The 27,681-nt window shown below is 39.1% G+C and overlaps 1 protein-coding gene across 2 annotated transcripts; it reads right to left on the bottom strand.

Moving 5' to 3' along the window:
* Positions 1-1,322: 1,322 nt before the first annotated feature.
* On the bottom strand, positions 1,323-20,233 carry si:dkey-65j6.2 (pleckstrin homology domain-containing family G member 4B). Of its 2 annotated transcripts, none has more exons than XM_017487813.3 (22): positions 19,937-20,233; positions 13,721-13,918; positions 11,476-12,745; positions 11,131-11,301; positions 10,792-10,915; positions 9,922-10,015; positions 9,137-9,223; positions 8,878-8,991; positions 8,675-8,773; positions 8,310-8,461; positions 7,914-8,052; positions 7,497-7,619; positions 7,178-7,369; positions 5,908-6,824; positions 5,314-5,563; positions 5,095-5,178; positions 4,369-4,593; positions 4,106-4,276; positions 3,290-3,467; positions 3,007-3,123; positions 2,247-2,465; positions 1,323-1,972 (listed from the first exon to the last, which is right to left on the bottom strand). In XM_017487813.3, exons 1-22 carry the CDS (start codon positions 20,213-20,215, stop codon positions 1,782-1,784), a joined length of 5,394 nt encoding a protein of 1,797 aa, XP_017343302.2. In that variant the 5' UTR covers positions 20,216-20,233; the 3' UTR covers positions 1,323-1,781. The 2 variants fall into 2 exon arrangements, with proteins under 2 accessions (XP_017343302.2, XP_017343301.2); XM_017487812.3 differs by having other exon boundaries at positions 11,131-11,304; positions 19,937-20,232.
* Between the last annotated feature and the right edge of the window lie 7,448 nt (positions 20,234-27,681).

The raw sequence follows: 27,681 nt of genomic DNA, 5'->3' as shown, positions 1-27,681 counted from the left end.
CACACACACACACACACACACACACACACACACATACTCTATCACACACACACATACTGACAAACAAAGTATATGGAAATACTAATTAGTGTTAAACATTCCTGTGCAGCGATGTTGTAGGAACTTTAATAGAACACCTAAAATTGCTAGCTGAGAAAATTCAGAAGCCTTTACCTGTCCAAAGTAATATAAGAAAATAATCATGTGGACGTCAAAGATCACAACGAAGAATAACTATTACAGAGTAGCAGTGACACGAGTATGTGAAGTACGTCGAATAATATCAGCTCAGACATCTTTATACTGTTTTTCAAACCATATTTTCCCCAACTCGTAATGTAAACCAAGTCTCGCTCTAAATGTAAACGAAGTTTGTCTAGACAGATGTCTTTCTGAATGATAATTACGGTCATGTACCCCTTTGTTTAAGGATGTTTCTTGATGGCTCACTTCCACGCCGTGCCCATGCTACTATATAATTGATTGAATGTCACTTCAGGTGGTATTCTCCACATATTGCTTAGATAAACTAAAATAAACTGTCCCTGTCTTAAGCCGTTTGTAGCATCTAAATGGCCTCATTTTAATAAGCTAAAGAATACAAATACTCATGAGTATGAAGAAAGGAAACCAGTCATGTACCCCATAACACTTTATTATTTTGTTAAACTTGTTTTTATACAAAGAAACATTTCGCTTTCTCCAAGTATTGAGTAAATAAACGTGATATTCTTCAGCACATCTATGAAATTATATACATGCAGAAAAAATGCTATACAAGGGCAATGTAAAGTTTAAAAAGTTTATTTTTACACATATAATAAAAAAGTGTTTAAAAAAAATAGTTGCTGCATTTAAAATAAGTGTTACTTTCAGGTATAAAGGCTGTCTTTAGAAAAACTTCCACCCAATACCTCCATACATTTCATTTATCCATGCAATATTCGTTCAGTGAACACCTTTCCCAGCATTAAATATGATATTAGAAGATGGACTATCCTTTATTGAATGCTTTTGTGGTGTGCAAGTGTTTCCCACTCATTTCTTGTGTAAACTTCAATAACCCTTTCAACTTTTATTAGATTTTTGCTTGTCTCTGTGGTGATGTACAATGTATGACGGTTAGATTAGATTTTACATGAGCGCAGCATCATATAAATTCCCCACGGGAACAGGATATGTTTTAAGACAACAACAGACTTCGGAAGAACTGAGACTAAATTAGAAATAATATATATTTTTATATAGAAATATAGCTTTTTCAAGCATGACTATATATATATATATATATATATATATATATATATTTTTTTTTTTCTTACGGGTGCCAAGATTTTTGCAAAAAAATAATAATAATAAAAAGGAAAGGTAACTCATCTCTCCTGTTTGATTTGAATTATTGTGTGAGATTTTTATTTCGTCTAATAATGTCAATATTTTTAAAATAAAGGATACCAATAATTTTGTAGTGCTCTGTTTTAACATCATATCCATTTAGGCTTTGGAGGATTATTTATTTATTTACTTATTTTGATAGTTTATACAGCTATGGTTGTGTCTCAAAGGCTACGTTGACATGAGATTTTGGTGCCAAAATAAACGAATAGGCATAAGCAGAATGTTTATTTAGAAAGATTTGGTGGTTTTTGGTTCCTAGTGAAGAAGTGAATTACTGGAACAGGCATCCTGTATGGAAGTTGTATGTAATATAGTTTGTTTAAAAAAAAAACAAAAAAAAAACCCCATACCAGCATCGGTAAGCAATGAGCAAATCCCATTCTCTAACCTTCTGTAAAATATGAGGCATGTATTTTATGTGCGGTGCTACTGAGGCCTTGTTTTCTGGATAGAGCAGGTAACGTGTGCTGCAGCTGGGTACCAGCAGGCACCGTAAACCTCCCTCCTGTAGCACTGCAGGAACCCGAGGTACCACCCTCACGTGATCCGAATCGACCAGGAGACTCTGTGCTCACTTCGGAAGAAGAAACAGGCGGGGAGAAATAATGAATCACTCTTTGGCTTATTTTAAATTCAGATGCACTGCGTTGTCCTCGCAGATTACGAATCATTTCTTGTAGTCAGGCATTACATCATTATTCGGGAATGTAAAACTGTTAGAATGCAGAGCTACCCTAACTGTTGTATAGTGTTCCAGTAGCAAAATTGCTATAGTTGACTTGTATTAGTTGAAAATAAAAAGTAAAGTTTTATATGTGAAAATGGGGGTGGGGAGGGGGGGCACGTACCATGTCTATTGTTCTGATGGCTGATCTGAGGTATTTGAGCTCTGTGGCTGTTTTCATGCGCCTGGTTTTCACGGAAACCGCTAGGGGACAAAGATCCTCGTCCAGAGGAAGAAGACGATTGGCTGCCTGAAGTTGAGCCGATCGATTCTGGCCTTGGCAGCTGTGCTTCACTCTGAAGTTTGGGTGCGGTGCGATTTGGCGATTTTAATCCTTCGAGCTCTGTATAAAAAATAATATTAAAAAAAATAAATAAAAACCAAACTAGTTGGGAAAACGGAATTGCAAAGGAATAGATTATAACTTGTAGCCAAACTCAATTCAGTTCAATTTTATTTGTAAAATTTTATTTGAAATGTATGAATTTGTCCCAGACGTTCTGAAGTGTATAATTATAATAGTTTAGCAAGAAAAATGTTTACAGAATTACCAAGTACAAGAATGTATGGATGTAATAGAGGTCTATCTCACTCAAAACATTTTCTTGAAATATATTTTCTAGAAGAAAGTGCCTTTCTTCTAAACAGTTAGCAGGAAGAGTCCTGTAATATATTTTTATACCATCATCTATAAAACTTCCAGCTTTTTGGTCCATTTCTGCCTCCACCTATGAGAAGTGGCACCAAATTGAGCATATGTCAAGATGGGAACCTTAATTTAAAAAATATATATTTTCATAGATTACTGGAAGTCCACACTAAAAAAACAAAACAAAAAAACGAACCTATATTTATTTGATCATAAACATCTTATGGAGCGATACCTCCTTCTTGCAGGAAGCAGGTGATGGTTCGGTCATGGACAGCTGCTTCACTAGGTTGAATCTTCATGAAAGGTTTACTACCCATTCCCATAAACACCTGCTCCTGTCTCCGCAACTCTGCAAAACAAAATCCATTCATTGAAAATTAAATGACAGTTCATGAAGTTCTAACCAACATTGAAGCACTGTGTAAGTGACGTGTCTGCTTTACAGGAAATCTCTCTCTCTCTCTCTCTCTCTCTCTCTCTCTCTCTCTCTCTCTCTCTCTCTCTCTCTCTCTCACCTCTGTTCTTCAGGGCCTGTTCCCACAGAATGCGCTCCAGGTCTGCAGTCCACGCCTCTTTCATGTCCTGTCTCTCTGCCTGAAGCGTATACGTGTCCTGGGCTCTTCGTCTTCTGAACCAGATCTCAAAGCACAAGCCAGTTTGTCCACAGTTCTGGGTTAGTCCAATGTCACAAGTCTGCGTTTCAAATCGATGAATGACGGGTAGAACGAAATGAAATACACAAACACGCAGTAGATACATTCGTAAGTTACACCAATTATGAACCAGTTATTTTACATAATAATTAATGATGAGTAGATTCATAACAGCGCCAGCTGCTTACACAACGTTAATATATATACAGCCCCAATTCCAAAAAAGTTGGGATGCTGTGTAAAATGTAAATAAAGACAATGCAATGGAAAAAAAAGATAAAAAAGATACTTTTTTATGCCCAGTCATCTTACTGATCAGTTGCCAATTAACTGAATTAGTTGCAAAATTTTCCTCCAGCTGTTTCTTGTTAGTAACACTTACTTTTCCATCCTTTTGTCGCCCCGTCCCAACTTTTTTGAGACGTGTTGCGGCCATCAAATTCAAAATGACCTGATTTTTTTCTTCAAATGATACATTTCCTCAGTTTAAACATTTGATATGTTTTCTACGTTTTGTTGTGAATAACATGGGTTTATGAGATTCGCAAATCCTTGCATTCTGTTTATAACATTTTTACACAGCAACTGTTTTGGAATTGTATTATGTTATATATTTTTTAGGGTTGTATTATGACGATGGACTACATTTTTATGTTCGATATTAATCAAGAAACGTACCTTGAAAGACTGTTTGTAGACATACACGTCATCTCCACAGTGCGTTTTCTTTGTCTTGGTGAAGAGAATAAGGTCCTGGAACAGAAACACTCGCCGCAGTGCACGCTTCTTGCGAAACATCACATAGAGCTCGTCTTGCCGAATTAACTGGCCTTGTTCCTGCAAGTTCACCTGAAGACAAGCAAAAAAAAAGTAGCCTTCAGATCCAGAGTTGTGGAAACGGTCGTTTCCTCACCAGCATCACTTCCATTTATCTTACTCACGTCACAGTCCTGGATGGCGTCCATGGTGAGCAGGTCATTTCCATGGCGTAGCTGGAATCGGACCACCTCAGCAGCACCCTGGATCTCCAGGTGCTCTGCGTTATTTGCTGCTCCACATTCCTCCAGCATCTCCTGCAGCAGCAGACTATACTTACTGATCCTCTGTACTGGCTTCAGCAGGTAGGAGGATAGATCCATGCTGTCTCCCAGCTCCAGCTGCTTACACTGCGTTAATGAAAAAACCAATTTGAATGTCCACTCTCTCGTTCATATTGTGGTTCAGACAGAGTTACTTCACCTTAGTTATTAGAAGTTACTCAGCTCTGTTCTGCAGTGTTCCCTTGAAAGCCACACCCCCAAAAGACCTACCAAGTCTAAAATGTCTGAATGCTATCGGAGAAGCCAGAGCTGTCTGAATTTACAGGTAACATTATCACTAAACTATTCATGTTCTCAGGTGCATCTGAAGAACTAAGTTAGTCTGTTAGGAATTATATTCATTAGTAAATCTAGCATACATCATATTATCTTGGATCATATCTTGGATTTGTTGGATTTGGCTGTTTTTTTTTTTCTTTTCTTCTCTGAGCTGATGTTTTATTCACCAAAAAAAGTGCTCGGAGTTAAAAATCAATGAACATTAAGCTGTTAGAGAGAGTTTTCTGGTCTATAAGTACAATTTTACAATGACTACGTTGAAGATTCTTTGTTATTGATATTCCTCACCTTGAAGAACTTATGCTGTTGGATCAGAGCGTCTGACTGAGGCTTGTTCTTGCTGTAGAGAGCATACAGCCCGAAATTCTCTCTCTGCACTCAAAAAAGGTTCATCATAATGACACAAGAACAACAAAGACGCAAATCATTCGTTCTCACTATGATCATCGTAGAAAAGGAATAGGATACAATATGACAAAACATTAGCACCAAGTCTGAGGAACTCACATGTCTGAGGAAGCAGCGGCCCACCCGAAGTGGTTCTGCCCGGCAAGCCTCAAGCTCCTGCAGGAAGTAATGGCGATGGAAGTCATATAGTTTCTCTAGGTTCCCAAAGATCCTTCCACGTTGGCCTCTCAGGTCTGGAGGCACGTCTGGCCGTGCCAGCAGGGGGAGGTAATGAGTCAGGATGTAACCCAGAGATCTTACATACTCCAGCTCTGTCAGTAACAATTCCTCCAGGATACATTGCTGCTTCCTGTTGGAGAAACTGTTATTTCAGAAGATATGCTCTTGGAGGTAAGGCAGAAATGTGATCACAGGTGGAAGAGTAAAACTTGTGGGTGTGGATCTGTGTTTGTGGAAAAGAAAGAGCAAAAGAAGTAGGAAAAGGAAAGGATTACAAGTAAGGCAGGCTAGTGATATAACTTTAGATAATATAAATTATTTGCTTTGTAATTGAATTGGTTTTATTTAACCATAAATGAAGAAATTGGACCTTCATCTTAAACTTGAGATTACTTCCAATGTAGATCTATTTATTTACTATAATCTCTTGCAATTAATATGCAGTGACATCATAATATTATTGTGGTATCTTACATAGTGTTGCTTTCCATGCCACGACTTGACAGGGTGTTTGTTGCGTCATTCCTCCAACTAGCAGTCTCTTCAGAGTGGGAGGTATTTTCAGAGTGCCTTGCCTCACAGCCCAAAGTTTCCAAAAAGAAGCTATCAGAAAGTGGTACCGGGTTTTGCAGCACCGAGGTCTGAGTTCCAGAGCAGGTAGGTCCTGAGATTTGGGAAGTGGAGCAGATGGGTGGTGAAGCTTTAGATTCAGTGAAGGTAGATGGTAAGATCTGAATCTTGGAGGAACTGGAGGCTGAAGAAGAGTCCTCCTTAGTGTATTTATTTGAGTTGTGGTGCCAATTGAACCACTGGCAACCAACTGTGTCTGAGCCTGCAACTGTTGTCTGGATGTGGTCATGAGTTGTTTTTCTGGGTGAGGTCTGGTCAGTATCTGCAACTGGAGTCATTTTGGACCCTTTACGTCCTTTACGGGATTGCCTGAAACTGATGTTGAAGCAGGTCACCGTGCCATTGATGCTGTCACGGTTCTGCCTGGCCTTGACATCTGGGCATTCAAGTGGCTTCTGCTGTGTGTCAGGCTGTGGAAGCATTGGCCCTCCATCAGTGCTCTCCTGTCCTGCATTACCATGCCATTCATACTGTAAAGATACAGGTACTGAAGGACGTTGGTCTTGCTCCAACTCCTGCAGGGTGTCCTCCAGCTGCTGACTGACCTCCTGACACCTTAGCCAAGTCATGTTCCACACCTTCAGCCCCCAGGGGTTATGCAGAAAGCAGGCCTGGGTCTTTGCCTCCTGGAAGAGTTCTGGGGAAAACTGGCTCAGCTTTTCATGGCATCCCTGAAGAGCAACCCATTTCTCTTGATGATTCATGCACTGCAGTCTTTCTTGTTCCAACTGCTGAGAGCAACCTACAGCCACCTCAGTTGCCTGTCAATGTGAGAAGGACATACACTGATTAAATTGTATGACAACAACCACAATGAGCACCTACTAACCAGAGAAGTCCATGGACATCCATTAAACTGGCCTGTAAGGAGACATTATGATCCTTGTCTATTTCCTATCTGTCTTGTTTCACCTTTGTTTGTCCCCAATCTTGCATCTTTTTTTGGTCTGTATTGTAAGTCTGATGACGTCATATGACCACAATAGTTTCACCCTGTAAACATCTAAGTGTCCCACCAACATTTGCAAAAAAAACTTTGTGCTCACTGGAAAGTTGATTTGCTGGAACTCCAAAGGAAAGACATGGGTTTTCTGGGAAAAAAAGGGAAACTTACCCTCTCACAGAAGTGGCACAAATTTAGCATAGTGTCCATCTCATCACAGTACTGCTCTGTTTGAGATAAGAATTCAGACAAGTTGGATTTGAATGTAGATATCATTATGTGGAACACTTCTGACTCAGGATAGTTTGGTCCCTGGATGCTTTCTGCTTCATTTAGTAACATCATTGCCTGAAGCTTGTGTTCCTATAAAACACGTAGAACACAAATTCACGTGAACCACAGTGGGGAGAAAAATATTATGATTTCATGGCTTTGTTTTGTTTTATTTTATATAATTGAGCTTGACTGAGAGAGAGAAATGAATGGTTACATTAGCTTCAGCGAGGACAATGCTTAAGCATTGGAGAATCTCTTCAAAGCTCCTGCATGGTTCCTCTGCAGATTCAGCCTCAAGTATTCGTCTCTCTCCCTCAACATCAAACCAGTCCTTTATCTGGAGAAAGCCAACACAGGTTCTAAACTTACTCCTTTATCCCAGGTCAAGCTTATCTCACACACCTTTCCTAGTCTTTGTATTCCTTAAAATGCCATTTAAGAACCATTCAAGAATTTTCCCATTTTGAAATTTACACAGTAGGAGTCCAGTTCAAAATTGGTATTGGTGTTTGGATGTATATCATCAGCAAAAGTCCAGACACAAAACTACTTGATGTAACAGTAGCACCAAGACAAATGAAAATTAGACAAATTCCTGGAATGTTGGCCTGCTAGATTTGTGATTAGATACCTCCAGAAATCTTGACTCCATCTTCCTGAGCTGTAGCAAGAAGCCAAGGTGTTGGAATGACATGTTGGACCTTCTCACCAGCACATGGACGTGCTCCTCTACCTCATTGTAAAGGGAATCCACAGTGTCCATGACCTTACTGGAAGAGAATATCATAGATTTTTCACTATTCATCATTTCAATATTCTGTATCTGTATATTTATTTACTAGAATATGAATACTTTCAGTGATTTTATTTTGAAATGACAAGAACATGTACATGAGACCATGCTATTATGTTCAAGCATGAGAGAATCATTTTGACATGCTTTGTTTACTAGGTTATCCCTGTTTGGGTTAACACATTAGAGTGGGTTCCTTAGATAAGGTTTAACCGATTAGCGGTTCAGCATTACCAGCTCGCCTCGTAGTGTGCTGCTCCTACATCGCTCTCCGATCTCAACCTGGCCAACAAGGCTCCGCCTTCCCTTTGTAAGGTAACCAATTGGGTGTCTTCAAGGACATCCTTCATTAGATCTCTTTGGTCATTAATGCATTGCTGTACATCCTTTTAACATGGAAATAATAATTGGTCAGGACACAAAAACATAACGCTTCCTACAGCAGGGGAAGGTTCCCTCTGAGACAATAGAGGTATACTGAGTGGTATAAAAGGAATCGAACACTTTGGGATGCACTGCTATAAGGAAATAATTGACTTCACGGTGGTAACAGTAACGGAAATCCACATAAGGACACCGATGTGTGATTTGCACTATACCTGAACAGTGTCTCTTTTATGGACAACTTCTAACTTCCCTATGGCTTCTAGAAGCAAATTAGTTGCTTCCGTCAGAGCCAACACAAATGGATACAGTTCCTGTAAATCAAACAACATAATTTATAGCTTGCACAATTTTGTAATAACAAGTAGTTATAAGAAATTCATATCTTGCGATTTATAATACTCTTAATAAAACAAACTTGATGGAGGTGCAGCCAGTTTCTGTGACTGTAAAGAAAAGTGCCTTCCAAGGTCGGGCTCAGCTGGCTGTACTCTATATATCTGTGAAGACCTTTGAGGGATGTCACAACCTCCTACATTAAAAACAAGATGGATTTATAACTTGGCGTGCTGTGCCTTTATTATCTCGACGTATAATAAATGAGAATAGTTTTATATATGAGGATACGATCATATATTTTAATATTATTGTGACCCAACAATGCAAAAGCGCCAAACCATGTCTCCAGGGTATGTCCCGGGGTGGTAATTTTTCTCCTTACTGATCAACAGTAGTACAGAGTGGATAGCTTTTGGATCCAGCTCCTAAATAATTCAAAGAAAAACACCAAAGGCGATGGACATTATTCTCTGAAACAGTCACCTAAAATATGTCATTTAATACAGATTGTATTGGGAGCTGGAAAGGAGAATGAGACTAGCTGAAAGACCTCAAACATGGTGTTTGGGACACAATTCCCCATATAAACCACAGTCCAAAAATTAGGAAACAACAAAAACAATCAAAAAACAAAACCACATGATCACTGAATCTCAAACGATAACAGGCAGTAATTAATATTAATAATTAACAAACTCGATTGTTATATTTAGAGTTTTATTGCCTGAACACCTGGTTCTCCTATCCAGATGCTTTAAGTAAAGGCTTCATTGCAAATTATTAAAAACGTTAATAAACAAAGTGTATGTTTGGTTTTTGTATAATCCTGGATCATTACAGTAAGAGTAATGAGAGTTATGAATCAACTGAACAATCTGGCAAACCATTTTTGTGTGCTGTTCTTTTTTTTAATTATTATTATTATTATTATTATTATTATTATTATTATTTATACAAATAATGTTGTTATGGTGGCTGGTGGCACATTGACTATATTTGTAAAAATAAATTCACTTGCTTGCTTCCATTCTCATGGCCCATAGTGCAAGCTTGCTAAAGTGAGCTGTTTAGTGGTAACACCACACCAGTGATTTACTTATATCTGGAATAGTCAAGCACCCACTTGCACCATCTGCAGAGCTTCAAAGAATTCTGAGTGTGGCGGTATCTTGCGGCTGTCGTACACAATCGTCATTCCAAACTCTTTTTCCTCCTTCCTGTGTGGAAATACAGATTGTGTAGATTAGCTTTATTAAAGGTTAAATTATACTTTGCAGTATTATGATTACTGTGAAATATCATATTGAACCCATTATGGCATCAACTACGACACTAAAACAATGATCGCATCATAGTTACCATGAAGTACCTTAGTCAAACCACAGGTCTATCAGAACTACCATAAAGTGCCAAACTACAACTATAGTACTATCATGGTTGCCATGAAGTTCCATAGTAAAACCTTGGTAATGCCATTGTTTCATAAAAAGTACCAATGCAAAGGCATTGTATTAGCATGGTTGCCTTGAAGTACCATAATAAAACCTTCATAATGTCATATTAGTATGAAGTACCATAATAAAACTATGGTAGTAGCATAGTTAGCGTGAAGTACCATTATACAACCATGGTAGTATCATGGTTACTATGAAGTAACATAGTGTAACCATGGTAGTATCATTGTTACCATGAAGTCCCATAGTAAAATTATGGTAATTATGGTATCATAGTTGGCAGGAAGTTCCATAGCATAACCGTGACTGTCATAGTTGATACATTTACTAAAACCTTTAGCTAATCCTAGCACCCATGACTGCTATCAGGTACCATAGAACCATTGAAGTACCATACAAATCTATGGTAGTATCATAGTTATCATGAAGTACTATAGTATAATGATGGTCCTAACATGGTTGCCATAAAGTATCAACTTGATTTGGGTCAGCATACTAAACCAAGCAATGGAGTTAAGCCTGTGAGGAACATTCCATACCTAATGATGGTGTGGAAATAAAGCAGAAGATTAGAGAGTGCTGAGATGGACAGCAGAGGAGACCCCCAGTGTTGGTGATCACCATAAACCTCCACTACTACTCTGTTTGATCGATCTCTGCCACCTGAGGAGGAGACATGGACTTATAGACATTGTATGGAAAAGTTATGGTAATCAGCTTGGGACAGTAAAGATAGGGACAGGCTGAGAACTTGTCAAACATTAACACAGACTTGATGACAACCAGTACAAATGATTGAAAGTCTGATCAATTTTTTGTTCGCTAACCTTTTGTTGAAAATTAATTTTGATTTAATTTGCTTGATTTTTCAGTCTTACCTGTGAGGCACGAAAGTCCTGCTTGCAGAAGGCTGGTCTCTGGTTTCGATGGAGCTGGGAATGGTGATGTCATTCCAGGCTTTTTTAGATCAGTGCAGTTTAATGAGGATACCGTTTTTTTTGTGCAAAGTCCCTTAGCAAGAAGGGGAAGATTTTTATGGTCTTGAGCTTCTTCTAGAGAAAATATGTAAAAGGAATATACTGTACATACACTAGCTTGACAACATGAAAAGTTATGCACTTTAATATGTGATAAATGCCTAGTTTGACAAATATTAAAATATTTAAAATATGTCTAAAATAAAAACAGGAGAAAACCCTTAAAGAACCTTGAATTGTACTTACCTTTCATAGGTGGCTTTCGTCTGTTTAACTTTGGAGAAACAAGTCCACAAGTAGTGGTCTTTTTTCCATGAGCTACATGTAATTTTGGGATCATTTCGGTTTTGCCGTTTGTTTTTCCCTCACTGGGATATCCTTGGACAACAATGTGACACTTCTCTGATTCTGTTTCAACCACAGTCGGGGTGATACAGGTGATGGTTCCTTCGTTCAGTTCTGTCAAGTCTGCAAAGATACCCTGAAAATTATCAGGAACTTTTCTATGATTTTCATTGGAGTTATTATTTATAGACTGAATCTGTGGAAACTGTTTCTGAACTGGTCTGTGGAGATGCTCCATCCTCGCTGTTCTCTCAGAGAGAATTGGTTCTTTTTGCCTGTTTTCAACTCTAACAGAACATTGTTCTTCCCTGCAATACTCCTTGTATCGGCATTCTTGGTTCTTGGTCCCCTGTCCATGCTTCCTCCTCAGGCAAGGAGTGCAAGGCTGCTCTGCAAACCTTACAGTACGTCCACAGGTGGGGCGATCATGGGCAGTATGATCGTGGCCAATAGGAGCCGTGACCCTATGCGTCCTTAGCAGACAAGTTTTAGCTTGAGCGCATGTCTGAGAGTCTCCTAAATCAACCTTTCCTTTGGTAAGATCCACATCATTTACATACTCATCCACAAAACATCCTTTACTGCGACTGTCCCAGGTATTAGGAGACACCCAGCCAAGTGGCTTCATCTCAGGCATGGCTTGATTCATCTCACTCTGTCTGGAGCTGTCTACCAAGCACAAAGACACTGCAATACCATCCTTCGCAGGAAATATCCTGGTCTCAACCGAATAACCCTGCCAGGAAGGTCCTTTCGAAGACTCCTTTTGATTATAGGTACCAGAAGAATCCATGTATTGTGGCTGATCCTCAAACTCTGGGTAGGCCACTTGATCCCAAGGTACCTTCACTATGCACTGCTCAGTAGCCAGCACACAGTGACTGAGCAGCCTTCCATGCCTGCCTACGTTGAGTTCTTTTAGCCAGTCCTGGGAGAAAATATGGCTAAATGAGTTCTCTGGCACTGGAGTTTCCTCCAAATCATGCTGATCCTCTTCCAACAGGCTCCGAACCACAATACGGGCCGTTTGCTTCTCAAACGGCACCACCTGTAGGTAAAAGTCTTCAAACGAGAGCAGTAGTGGGTTGATGGGAGCGAGATGGATTACAATGTGGTCATACAGGCACAGAGGCCAGCCCGAACAATGGAACACCAAGTCTGAATATGGCACCTGGCAAAAAGAAAGAGACATCTTTAAGATAACTTTTCTGAAGATGTTACAGTATAAAAACATGTTTGTCATCCCTGGAACATATAGGAATACTTCATTTATTTCTAACTCTATGTAAACGAAAAAATGAGGCAGGGCAAGACTAGTTTTGCTGGATATTTGAGAAGCTGTTTACGGGACTGTAGAAATGGTAGACCTTTGGATGAACCTAAGAAATATGAAATTTAGTAAGTAAGGACTATTAGCTAATCGTAGCACAAGAAGAAGGATTTGTTGGAATAAGGATGGGAAAAAACCCTCCAGGGTGTCATTCAGTGAGCAAGAACACCTCTCCCTGGAGGTGTGGATAAGACAGGTCAAGCTTTTAAACATTTTTTTTTTTTTTTTTTTTTTTTTTTTAATTTATAAGGATTTATAAAATCTCCACCACCATCACCACCAAGCAGTTTAGAACATACCTCAAGCTTTTCATCAGTTTTTGACATATACTGACCGGCTATCTCTAGTAAATCTTTACTCTGGTAGCAAGACGTATTAGACGGTAAGAATAATTGCTGATGTAAGCTTGAGAAATAGATCTTTACACTAAGAGTATGAAGGAATGCTCTTGATGTCAGAGGTATCCTTCTGATCTCTGCTCCCAAGGTCTAACAGAGGTCTACACAAATAGTTGATGAATGTGCAAAGACAGATCATGTTCTGCTTCTCTAAGAAAAGCATGTTCAGAAAGAGAGCCCGAAATGTACATGCATTATACTTGCGTTACATTATACCACAACACTTTTTGTTGCAACAATTCTCAATTATGATTGGTCAGAAGGTGTTGATTCATTTTCTATTACAGCATTGACTAAGTAAATTGTATTAAGAGTAACATTCCTACTCATTTAATTATATTCTTGCTTATTATCATGATTGTGTTCAGACGCCACTATTTCAATTGGGCTGCGTCTTTTCATTCTGTTCAACACTCACACAAGCCGCCTGGCGCACCCTCTCCAGGACTCGCCTGGCTGGGATCAGGAAGTCAATTAGGCACTGAAGGGAATTGCCGCCATAACGACCATCAATGACATGTAATAGTTGGCTGAGGATGGCAGGAGCTGTGGCCTCAAATGGAGGGTAGAGAGCAGAGAGAGAGCTCTGGATGGATGAGTCCAGGGAGTCTGGGTTCTGGAGATAGAAACAAGGAGTAATTCATTACTGGGTGATTATGTGGGATATATCATTTACATATTATACTTTGATATATTGTCAACTCAGGCCATACAGTAATCTAGTGTTTATTTTCTCCACTTTGGTTGGATGGTCGAGAAATAAATGTCCATTTGAGGTCCTTTTTGGTACATTTGCAACTACAGTAATCAGAAAAGAAGGAATCTACAAAAACCCTGGTGAAATTACTGGGAGCAATATGTCAGTATTAGCAGTATTAGTATATTCATTTTTTTAAACCCTTTGTAGGACAAGTCAAAAAATAGCAGGTAATGCCAGTGGTGGCTCAGCGTTCAAAGGTTAAGACTTCAGCCCAATGCCAAGGCCATCAAGAAAGACTTTTCTATATTCCTCAACCGAGTTAAGATCAGGGGTGTCCAATCGTATCCACAAAGGACTGGTGTGGGTGCAGGTTTTCATTCCAATCAAGCAGGAGCCACTCCTGATTCCAGCTGTTTAATCAATTGAGCTTGGCTTTCAATACATTCAAGTGTGGCTCCTGCTTGGTTGGAATGAAAACCTGCATTCACACCGGCCCTTTCCAGATAATACTGGACACCCCTGCTTTGGATAAATGTGTAACAAATGTATAAATATAAATGCTGAAGAAATACAGAGGAAGCTAGTTTGGGAACATCTACTGTGACATGTTACATGAAGCAGATTGGCACTCAATGCTCAAAGTCTAATCTGATTCAAGCCTTTGAGACCCCAACAGAATTCGCAGGCAACAAACTGCCACATTTGAAAGATTCAATACAGTACAATGTTTGGTTCGTGACGAAATCTTTCTTCATTTTTCATTCTGTTATCTAGCCGAACAAAACAGTGTACAGATCCTGACTTACCTCTGCCCTGAACATTCTGGCATTCTCTTTATCCCCAATTTACCTGCTTCAACAAATCAGCTCATTAACAAGTCCGAAATAGGTTAAAGGTCGCCAGTAGATTCTGCATCCCTGATCTGATCCTGAGCTTGGTTTACTGTCCGTGTGGAATTTCTGTACATCACACGTCCACATAAATTTCCTCTGGGTTCTGCCTGTAAATTTAACTAGGTGTTAATGCTGACCTGCCGTGGACTGGCATCCCATCCAGGGTGTATTTGATAATGGACTCCCGTACCTGATAATCGGTTTACCAGTGATGGAACTTTGCTAAGACTAGACGTTTCTGCATATGCGTGGTCAGGAGTAGCTCAAAATATACACACATCATCATGAAGAAGAATAAGTTTATAAATCACGTCCTATGAGTAGAACAGTTTACACACGAATCTATGCGTAGGCACGGTTGATAAATGAGACGCCTGGAGTGTGTATCTGGTCTTCGGTTTGGCTTGTTCAGGAAAACAGATTATGCGAGGCTGTGATTACAGATGGAATAAAGGCCACAAGACAAGACGTTTGTGAACTATCCATCAACACGCTCGGTTCAATCTTCACCATGATGCTTGGTCTGAACTCCTTTTTAAAAGCACTGCAGCAAGACGGATTACAGTTATCTTTCCTAGGGTCCAAGTTTCAGTCCAGAGGAAATGAAGCCGTTCCTCATTTGCATTGTTTTACACTTGTGGCAGCGAACAGAGTTAACTGGCATTGTTTTATAGGCCTAAAGATTATTTCCTTTTCAGTGGAAAATATGAATTATGTATTAGGATTAATACCCCAGTTGGAGGAAGCATGACAGAAAGCGATTCAAAGCTGAAATACGAGCTGTTTTGGGAACCGCAGGGTATCATTCGACAATCATCAATCCATCAATCCGTTTTCTGTACCGCGTATCTTACATAGGGTCGCGGGGAGCCTGGAGCCTGTCCCAGGGGTCTCGGGGCACAAGGAGGGGAGCACCCGGGATGGGGTGTTAACCTGTCGCAGGGCACAATCACACACATTCACACTCTACGGACAACGCATGTCTTTGGATCGGGGGAGGAAACGGGAACCCCCCGAAGCATGTGGAGAACATGCAAACTCCACACATACAGGGTGGAAGTGGGAATCGAGCAGCCACGCCAGACCGCCCCCCCCCCAACACACACACGCAATTCAACAATCTAAGCCTTTAAAACAGACCTATGGTTGTTGATGAATGACACATGAATGGAGAAAACCAGCATTACAAGGTCTAGCATAGAGCAGATGAAATAGCTAAAGCTTCAAATCCGTCCATTTGATTAATTCTGTCACAAAGCTGTAAGAAGCCAGTGAGAGTCCTGGAAGAGTCTGCAATTTCAAGTTCTCGCTGATTCCTGGCCCTGTGACCCAGAACTCCTATTTTAGTGTAGTCTTAATTTAGCACATCTGCTATGTCACAGTCACAGTTACAGTCTAGATGGTTAGAAGTCTAGAAGTGGATCCACATATCCTTTTTTAAGGATAAAAGATAAAGACGTGGCCAAGTGGATCATCATCACTTTCAATGAGCGATACTTAGCGATGGATCAACAACCTTTCAACACATATATGACCAACACTAAGCATGCTAGATAATTAACCCATATATCACAGTGTATTTCTCAAAACAGAGAAGCTGTTGCATCATCGCTGAATCATAGAGCAATTATGAATCACAGATTCCGGGTTGGATTCTGTGGCAAAATTCGCTGTTGAACAATATTGCCAAAATATTTTTTTCTGCCTTATTTTGGTTAATGAACCTTTTTGTCACAACAAAAATAATTGCACTATCAGACATTGTGTGAATCAAATTCTAAAGTCCATTTCGATGTTTTTAATAAGTTTTGGCGAAATTTTCTAAATAAAATGGACACAACATTGTCACACAATTCCCTTAAAAAAATTATAATTTGATAAATGGTATGTGAAAGTCTGTCTATTGGGTGTGAAATTGCTGGCATGAAAGGAAAAAATAAACATTAGCATCCTGTTACTAATAGAAAATATCAGAACTACAATAAAACATCTCATTAAATACTAGAAAACATCTGTTTATTACAGGAAAAGCATCTCGTTGAGATCCAAGCGTGAAATAAAATCGAACTAATTCTGTCATTTGTAGAACCTTGGATCATTTGGCGACCATGTAAGCTATACGGTAAAAAAACCCACCAGATCAATTATATTGCTTTTAAGAACATATTTATTCCATAGTAACAAGATAATATTCCATAAAGCAATCTCTTATAATCTCAAGGTGCTTTTTTTGTGAAATGAAAGATGTTTTCTCGCGATAACGAAATATATATATATTTTTAAATATGATTTCCTGTACTGTAGTCATACGATTTTTAATTATTTTTTTCAGAATAACAAGATGTTCACTGTTTGCAATGTATTTGTGTCGTAACGAGATGTTTTCTCTTCATAATGAGATGATTTCTTGTAATAATGGCGTTTTCTTGTAATACCGAAATGATTTTCTCGTAGTTACGGGACGCTGATAGGGTGTTTTTTTTTCTCGCCTGGTGGCAATTTATTTCTAAAATGGACGTTTGTATATAATATGCAAATTAGAACATTTTTTTTAATAATCGATTGTGTAAGTTGCATATTTAAAAATAAATTTCCGAAGAAAATAGTTAAAGATGATTGAAATGCATGACAGATGACTTTAGACAAGTTTATTTTGATACGAGTGACCTGTTAATTGCACTGATATTGGAACATCAGTCATCAAACCCTTGTTTCTAAGACCCAGGATTCGGTTTTGAAGATAAATGATCTTTAGCTTGTTGTATCTGTCTTCACTGTAGCCTGATTTAGCTCTGTCTCCTTCCTGCAGCTGTCTCACTGTCTCTGCTACACCTGACTCATCTCGCCGTAATGACCTCTGACCCTCTGACCCATCCATCCGTCAACCAAACGAATGATTGACCAGGACCTAGTGTGGCATGGGGGGGGGCATGGGCAAAACAAACTAGAACAAGATCTCATTATCTTCGACATGTGAGATCAAATGTAAAGATATGTTCCTCTAGACCGTATACACCCATACACCGAACAAACATCAGTGTCTTTCTCTCTCTCTCGCCAAAATTAAAGCGATGATATCTACCTTCCGAGAGTTCCTTTGAATTCCAGCTAAAACATGATAGCTCTCATTTTGCTAAGTATCCGAGTCCCAAACAGGGAAATGATTCCGTTTCCTGTGTTTATGTCACGCAAGTATATCTTTCTCGTCTTACTGATAAACCTGCTGAGATTTTGTCAGCGGAAATGTTCCATCGTCCTTCACTGCGACCGTCCCTCAAACTTCCAGCTAACTCAATCGTGGCAGACTGATAATGCTGACCCAACCTTCTGCGTAATATGGATGGAACTGTAGAATAAATTCTCAGTATGAAGACCGTACAAGCAGATATGACAGATTTCAGGAAATAAAAATAAATAGCATGCATAATTTGACAACTGAATAAATCAAAAGTCTAAGCGTGAACGAACTGATCACAGCTTAACTTTGTTAGAGGAAGATGATGGCGGTCTTTTGGGCTACAGCATAAAAATATCCTGATTTAACCCCCGATATTGACTTTTAATGCACAGTTTTTATGCATTGTACCATACATTATCCTTCATGTTGCTTTCAGTCAATAAGAAACATCTACAGTACATTTCCTGAATCTAAGATACATAAACGGAAATCTCATAAATTATCCATTTTCTAATTCTCCTCACTTGTTTTTTTCCCCCCCAATGTGTAATTACTTATTTAATTACTCTGTGCAGTCAGAGTGAAGCATTCATTCATGTCTGTTTAATCTTCACATTAGCATATTGGGCTCCAGGTTTGCCTGTAAACAGTAATAACCGTGTAATTATACTAAACACAGTCGGCTGGTTCTCTCCCAAACACACACACACACACACACACACACACACACACACACACACACACACACACACACACACACCAAGGTTAATCATACCAGCAGGTAACATCGAACCAGTTATTCCAACAGATCCATGTTGATTAGAAAAACACAAAGTGAACGGTTTTCTCATTTGGCTTGTTGACTGTTGTTTTTAAAGTGAGAGTAATAATAAATTAATGGAAAATAAATCGGTTAGGTTAGCACTTTCATGATGGGAAAAAAGTCATTACACAGAAAAAAAATACCTACGCTTTTACACCAAAGCTTACAAAACTTGACCTTGTTCCCTGCGAACCCAGTATTATAGCTAGCTGACATGCTAACTGCTAACAATCCGCTCTGTATTAGTCACAGGTGGTTAGTTTTGCTTCTGTTGTTTTATTAACAATTTTATTTCTATAATAGCCCAAAATAATCTGTAGATATATTGGATCTGTGCCTATTGTTATTAGTGAAGGAGGTGTGGCTTAGCTGTGCCTGTTATTATTAGGGAAGGAAGTGTGGCTTAGCTGTGCCTGTTATTATTAGTGAAGAAGGCATGGCCTAGCTGTGCTTCTCAAGCGTTACAATACTGAATTAATTTATATCACTGCTCTAAACTGTATCATATTAAATCACTGCCTGTCCTAAATGCATTGTTCATACATCAGATAGTTGAATGTGTATACACCATGCTAAACAAGTCATTAAGACTTATTTTAATGCTACTAAAACTGAGCTCTGTATAAATATCACAAAACCATTTGGCCTTTGCAATTAACCACCGAGAACCTTCTGTATTATACAATCCAAATGGTAGTTACACGGTTTGTTCCTGTTACATAATTCAGTAAAAGTCAGTTAACAGAGTGTTCATGTACAGCGTTACCATGTCGCTTATTGCTACGCAGAGTAAACACTGTCCCACAACGCACTCATCTTCTAGGACATTAACCAGATGACCAAATACCTCGACACACTCAGTCCTGCAAGGTTTAAACCACGAAACTATCTCTAAAAATGTTTAAAAAAACGTCGACAAAACATATGAAATAACTTCTAACATAATAATGCCATTAATATAATATATGTGTATAAAAAAAGCACACACGATATGAAGGCATGTGTTGAAATTGTGAACCAAATGTACAGAAGATTGTTACCATTCTGTCCTGAGTGAGTTTTATCGAGTCAGAAATGTGGGATCTGTCTTCACTGGTCCTGTACATGGAAACACCATAATTTCCCTCATTCTGACGAAAGCAAGCAGCAGCACAGAGCTCGACTCTCTCTCTGTCTCTCCTCGTCTGTCTCTCTCTCCTCGTCTGTCTCCAGCAGTAATGTTTCTCTGCTCTGACTTCTGGAGAGCATAACGTAAACCGACCGACGAGCACGTGAGAAACCGAACGAGGGAGATAGCAAGGAGTTCGGAGGAAAGACATTTAGCCCAAATCTCCCTTGAGAGGTGAATTTATTCACCATTTCCTGTGTATCCTCCATTTAAATTCTTTTTAAGGTTGACTTCTTTCTCTGGCTACTTTCACACTGATAACAGGAAGTAGCTTTTTTTCCCCTGAATGTTCCTCATAAAGCAAATCACGTAACTACACTTCATGTGTTACCACCTCGAAGTTGACAACCTTCCTATAGAAGCATGAATTGTTTTTATTTTATTTTATTTTATTTAGCTCTAAACGCTCGTTCACTCGTGAAATTGAGGCAAAAAAAACAAATGTACATCTTACCAATTTCCGCATCTTGCATCGTATCGATTTCCGTGAACGCGAGCGATGACGAGTAAAAGTGTCGTATGTTATATATTTTGCAACGATTCCGAGAGGGGAAAGAGATTTCGATCGGAGCGGATTATGGACGTACCAGCCGATGTAAAAAAACCAAAAAAAAATCACGCATACTGCAAATACAAATGCGTGCACACTATGGTGAACGAAAAACGCTTCTCTCTTTCAACTGGCCAGACGTTTTTTGGGCTAGTTTCATGTCTTTTTGTGTGGTTGTGAGAAAATTAGGTCATCTCTCCATGGCTATGTGCGTCGTGATATCGTTTAACAGAAGAGTCCTCGATAGAAACACAACAAACTGCATTTTCAAGATTGGCACATACTGTGACTACAGAGGGAATCGCCGAGAGAGAGCGAGAACCCGAGCCATAACCCGAGTCGACCTGCATCTGTTTCTTCCGAGTGAGAAATCGCCATCCTCTGTAGACTTATTACAGTCAAAGATCGCAGCGATTAGTCCTCCATCCTCCTCCCGTTCCTTCTCAGCAGTAGATATGGGACCAGCGGCTCCAGTTTAGACGTTTACTAAACCGCTTATCAGAGCCGTCGTTTATGAAATAAACTAACAAGAGGAGATAAAGATCAGTAAATATAAGGAGTAAATACAGATTGGCGACAGGAAACAGTTCTGGGGAATCAGAGTATTGTGGACATGGGGACAGTCCTTTAGTCCCCTTTAGCCTTGGGGCTAAACAGTAGATATATTTCATCTGTAAAGAATTCTGTCTTTTCGAAGGATTCACTAAGGTGAATTAATTGGTATCGGGCACTGCTATGCACGTGAGTCATTCCTTTCATAAAATTGCTGATAGTGTAGATAATTATAGTTATACTATCTGTTAAAGTCTCGAATCTGATTGGCCAGAAACTGTTGATTCATGTTCTATAACAGCGCTCGTTTTAATACGAACGTTTCTCTCGTATCAGTTAACACGGTGAAGTGTTTCTGTTTATTCTTTGTGTTCTGGTCAGGTAATGATTCTCGTCGTGCTGAAACATCACACACACACACGCACACACACGCACACACACACACACAGTTCCACATGCTATGAATCTGACTTGCATAAAAAGCCGTCAGAGGAGAACTCAAATCATAAAATCTGAGAAATGTGGAAATCAGGAGTGAAACAAAAGCTCTCGGATAGATGCGCAAGGGCTGTTTCTCGAAGCTCTCGACGCCGAGTTGTGTTTCAAGCCTCTGCGGTAGAAATATCCAGAGCGGGCGGTGATATATGATGAAGTGGTCTGGCAACAGACTGGTCAAAATAGCATCCTGTCTCCGAGGAGTAAATATAACGAGCGCGAACGTGTCGCGCGATGCGAGAGCGTTCCTGCAACATTCCCGGCCTGGGTTGCGTTACCGTGTGCAACATGGACTCCCAAAGAGTAACTACGGTTGTGAAATAACACAGCTAGTAAAAATATTTCGAGTGTTTCGGATTACACTGCATCCGGTTAAACGTTTCATTCGTTGTGTTCGTGAATAAATACGGAGCGGATTGAGACAATTACGTGGTGAGGTGAGAAAGAGGTTTGTAAGAGGATTACTTTGATTTTGTGTTCGTTTCACAACACTCTACGTATACAAGATACACATATACACACACATACACACACATACAAGATACACTGCCGAACCCACCGATAAGCCAACGAGTAACCAAGGTTTATTTATGAAACACATTACATCATGCAGAGCCACGACAATCTCTTCCACAACCATCCTTACACTTCAACCCGGAACACGGAGCAGCTAAAAGTAACCGATGCGAACTCTTCTGGGACGTCGGTGCAGAATAAGGCAAGCGAGTAGGCGGTTAGAGACCTCTCAGCCATTAAGAGCTTAAAAACACATAACAGAAGCTTAAAGTAAATCCTGTAACGCACAAGCAGCTAGGGAAGAGAAGCTGAAAGCAGGGTCATGTGATCATAAGCCGTTTAGCAGCTGCGTCACGTACTATTCAGTTCGCAGGAACGAACGCGAAATCAAGGAGACTCGGCGATATTCGGAGGAGCGTGTGAGTCATCAAAATGGCCGCAGATTTTCAGGCGATTCGGGCCGAGACTTGATGTTCAGCCAAAGCCATGTTCGATTCACGTGCGTGGAACACGAGTACAGCTAACACAAGGTCTTGTTTACCGACAAGCGTCACTGTGAATGACCGTGTGAAAGGATTTTCGTGTGAGTGCAGTTTCGCTGATTCGAGTAGCTTTCGGCGAAAACAAAACAACAAAAGCACAAAAGACTACACAAGTTTTGAAAAGGTCACAGCAAAGCCAAGTGTTTTTAGGTTGCAACAAGCACAAACAACTCCAAAATCCTGTGCTATGATTAATATCATATGAGGCTTCGGGTTCAAAGACGAAAACGGTTTAAAATGATCAAATAAAATAAAATAAAAAAGTCATACGAATGAATTTCACGACTTTATAGTGTATTAGTGATCACTGTGTTTCTGTGTTATAAAATGCACGATGTTACTTTCCCTAACTAGCATTACTTACAATACTGACAAGAAAAAGGAAAAAAAACACGTTCAAAAATGTACGTTTATTTAAATACATCAGAGGAATTCGATTGTCGTGTCGATAATTCGAAAATATACTACATTTATATTCAAATCCGTTTTTACGTCTTTACAAATCCTCACAGACGTACTGCCATTCTGCAGCATTCCATCCATCGATCATTATTTTCCTATGAGATAGATATAACACCGGAAACGCTGTGTGTTTGATTCCTTACTTTATTAATAAGGGACCTATAAATACACATTGCGAGTGATCTCACCCTTGAACACACGCGGTTTCTGTCTCTGTATGATCATCGCTACAGCTGCGTAAATGCCGGAACGCGAGGTCGGAAAACGCCAGCTGCTCACTTGGACGTGGCGTTCACGTATCTGAGCCACAAACGTGACCACGACAGCTGAGACGCAGAGAGACCTGTAGGTAGACGCGTGAAAGCCATGCTGTCGTCGGTATCGGACTTCCTGACGTGGCGATGGTCAATGAATTATTGTCTGGACGTTTAATGCAGGTGTACACGTTTAAATATTCTCAGTGTTAGTCTTCACACGTTTTCACAACTACAGTTCGAGACGTTCTGTAAAATGATTGCGTTCACTCTATTCAGCCGGTTTAAGCCCTGACCCGCAAGTTGTGAAGGAATTGTCAAGTACTATCTCATGATTTCAAATTATTATCTTATTTTGACATATTATCTCATTATTTAAGTTTTTTTTTTAATTATTTGAGCTATGAATATAAATGTAATATCTCATTATTTCAAGTTCTTATCATGTTATTTTGACATAGTATCTCATTGTTTCAACTTACTACCTTACTACTTATTACATTTCATGTTATTGTCTTGCTATTTTGTCATAGTATCTCATTATTTCAACTTAATATCTCATTATTTCAAGTTATCATGTTATTTTGTCATAACTTTAAACACCGAGGCGCTATCGTGTTATTTTGATGTAGTATCTCATTATTTCAACTTACTATTTCATTATTTCAAGTTATTATCTTATTTTGGTGTAGTATCTCATTATTCCAACTTACTATCTCATTTCGAGTTATTCGACTTGACACTGAATTATTTCACATTATTATCTTGTTATTTTGACGTAGTATCTCATTATTTCAACGTAATGACATGAAATGGTGATATATTATCTCGTTATTCTGACATATTATCTCATTAGTTTGACTTAATATTTAAGACCCCGATTAAGACTGTGCGCTATGACCACTAGGCTATTTGGTCAGTTAAAGCAAAATCAACATCTGGCTTACTCATTATTATTATTATTATTATTATTATTACATGTTGAAATAATGAGGCAACTTAAAATATATAAAGTATATTAATATATTGATAATAATAATAACATACATGAACAAATATATATAGCAACTTTACTGCATTAAAATGCAACTCAGAGGGTTTTACAAATAACAAAAGACAAATAAGAATAAAAAACTTAAAGAAAAAATTGTTTTAATTAACTGAAGATGCTTGATATCATGTGTTACAGTATGACAAACACCCTGTGTGTGTGTGTGTGTGTGTGTGTGTGTGTGTGTGTGTGTGTGTGTGTGTGTGTGTGTGTGTGTGCAGCTGTAGGGTGATTTTGGCCACCTGCACCTCTCATGTTAAAGCCACTCTATTTTTTACCACGAGGTCCCCATACACCGCTATTTTTCCAGCCGTGAGACTGTGTGTGTGTGTGTGTGTGTGTGTGTGTGTGTGTGTGTGTGTGTGTATGTGTGTTTTGTGTACGTGATGAATGAAATCATTTGAGCCCTTTCCTTTTTTTCAGCACTTTTAACACACAATAGTTGACCGCTTCTTCTGTGTCATTTGTCATTTACGTCGCATTATTCAGGGATTATTATTTTGCAACTAAAATGCATAAATTAAGATGAGTAAATAAGACTTGCCACAAATAATACATGCAGTAATCACACACACACACACACACACACACACACACACACACACACACACACACACACACACACACACACACCATATTTCCTACCTCATTGGAGTGACTGTAAGGATCCCAGTCCAGTTCCTACCATATTTCTCCGTATCCCAGTCCAGACTGAACACACTGCTCACTGGGGTGAGAAAAGCTCCAGGACCCCACTGCCTGGCTCTGTTCCAAAATTCACAGTGGCTCATACTCTAGGTAGTGTACTTCTATAGGGAGTAGGGGTAATTTAGGGTTAACACCTCCTCTCTCTTACTATGTCTGTTTCCAGGGTCCGGTTACTGAAGCCTGTGTTATTGTGAGATTCTTTCACTCTATTCATACCCCCTTTCCCTCTCTTTACCTTACATCACTCTTTCTATCACCCCTTTTCTCTCTGGCTTTCTTTCTTTCTTTCTTTCTTTCTTTCTTTCTTTCTTTCTTTCTTTCTTTATGTCTCTGTCTGTCTGTCTTTCCCTTTGTCTTTCTCTCTCTCTGTTTCTCTCTTCCGGTCTCTCTCTCTCTCCCTTTTTCTCTCTCTTTCTCTGTTTCTCTCTTCTTGTTGCTCTCTCTCACACACACTTTCTCTCTCTCTCTCTCTCTCTCTCTCTCTCTCTCTCTCTCTCTCTCTCACACACACACACACACACACACACACACACACACACACACAAGCTCAAAAACTGAGTCTTTTTTCACAGTTGATTCAAATGCAGTCATTTAATGATGTCATATCATGTCATAAAGATCCTATTAAAAAAAAAATAAAAAATTTAAAAAATCATATTTCCTACATGCTAAGCAGTATAAGTAATGGTCATATGTTTGTAGGAATATATTAGAGTAATAGGAATAAAATGTTTCATTTTCTGTTAGTGGATCATGTATATAATGCTAACAAACTCCTCCATTAAACACAATTAAACCACAAATTCCCTTCTCCAGATGTCTCATTTGGCTTATCACATGGAATTTGAACAGGGCACTATTTCTGCTGTTTAATCATTTATTGTACATTTCTGCTTTTACGTCTGAAGTATTCCTTTAATAGCAAAAAAAAAAAAAAAATTATAAAATGAAGCCAGAGCCTAAATGTGTGCAATAACAAAAAACAAACAAACAAGCATAGTCTTAATGATCTTTATGATATTTTTAACCATACCAGAGCTAGGGACAACATACAGCACAAACCCAAGCAGTCTGTATTCAGACCACACTTTACATCTGCTCTAAATATATCTTGAAAAATATTGGATGAGAGAATAAAAAGAACTCAAAATAACGCCGCATCAAACCGTACTTCCACACTGGGTCCACTAGATGGCAGTAAGAGGTCAACGTTACCCTTTCAGCATCTCCTCAGTGTGTTTGAGCGTACAGGATACACCGTATAGCGTCTCATTAACGTCCTGTCTCTTGGTGGAATGGTCATCGTGAGCGCTCTGTCGTTACTTTATCCATTAACGTTTAAATGACAATTATATTAGTTATCAAGTCAGCACATCCTTGCGTCCTTACCTAGTGTAAAAACGTATACCGTATAAAATGGTAGGGATGCCATATTTGTGTTTCTTCATCCTGCTTTTATCATACTCATCGTTTTGACTTGGTGCGCTCTGTTGATCAGAGTCAGTTATTAAAACTAGCCGTTAATTGGAAGTCCAGAACGTGGCAAAATTCCTACTTGTAATTCACACTTGGACTGTTTTTCCCCGTAAATGTAGAAACAGCCACAATTTCTCCAACCAAACCCTGAAGTTAGGAAATAATCTGCCCAACAATGTCATGGTGGAAAACTGAAACTTACAGCTTTACCTCTGACTTTTACCAAGCTCTGACACTGGAGACTCATTCATTAATGTCAACACAAACTTCATATCAACAATTATATGGGGTTTTTTTCACTCTCATGCTCTCTGTCTCTCTATATTTGTTTATTGTTTGTCACAAATGAATTTGACGTCTTCTGACCAATCAGAATTGAGAATTCATCCGCACTGTGGTATATATTGCACATTGAGCCCTTTAAAGCTGTCAAGTCTGAAATCAGAGTAGCTATGATATCTTTGGTTGGGAATTTTCCCCCTCCATTTTTTCCATTCTAAGCCCATGGAAATGTGAAAGTTGTATTTCTGGCTTCATACCATCCAAAATACCAGCCTTTATTGTCCAAACAGAGTACAAGACATCATTATAGACAGCAATTTTATATGACTTTTAAGTGCTAACTCTATTTCTAGTGAAAGTGTAGGTGCAAGTACCAATAAAATAGTTATTTCTTCCATGTACCATTCATTCGTCTTGAGTAAGCGCTTTATCCTGGTCCAAGTCATGGTGGATTCAGAGTCTATCTCAAGAATGCTGGGCGTGATGCAGGAATACACCTTAAATAGTCCATGGACTATTAGACAAATAGTCCACTGGGCAACGTATGCATAAAAATTAGCACAGAGGGGCAATTTAGAGTAGACAATCCAATGGAGAACCCATTAAAAAAAACCCACATAGACATGGGGAGAAAATATGCAACTCTGTAGAGACAGTAACCCGAGCTCTGGGTAGATCCAGGGATCCACAAATCAGGGTCATCTTATTTATTTTTCCCAGCAATTTTAT

The sequence above is a fragment of the Ictalurus punctatus genome, chromosome 15 (genome assembly GCF_001660625.3).
Source record: "Ictalurus punctatus breed USDA103 chromosome 15, Coco_2.0, whole genome shotgun sequence".
Taxonomy (NCBI): domain Eukaryota; kingdom Metazoa; phylum Chordata; class Actinopteri; order Siluriformes; family Ictaluridae; genus Ictalurus; species Ictalurus punctatus.
The sequence above is the reverse complement of the archived record's forward strand: the minus strand, read 5'-3'. Positions and strand labels throughout refer to the sequence as shown.

Excerpts from the sequence above, each read along its gene's own strand:
- si:dkey-65j6.2 (XM_017487812.3), bottom strand. The coding sequence starts at position 20,215 with ATGTCTTTCCTCCGAACTCCTTGCTATCTCCCTCGTTCGGTTTCTCAC. Across the intron at positions 12,746-13,720 it reads GGGTGCGCCAGGCGGCTTGT|GTGCCATATTCAGACTTGGT; the intron begins GTGAGTGTTGAA and ends TCTTTTTGCCAG. Across the intron at positions 8,992-9,136 it reads GGACATACCCTGGAGACATG|GAGGTTGTGACATCCCTCAA; the intron begins GTTTGGCGCTTT and ends TTTTTAATGTAG.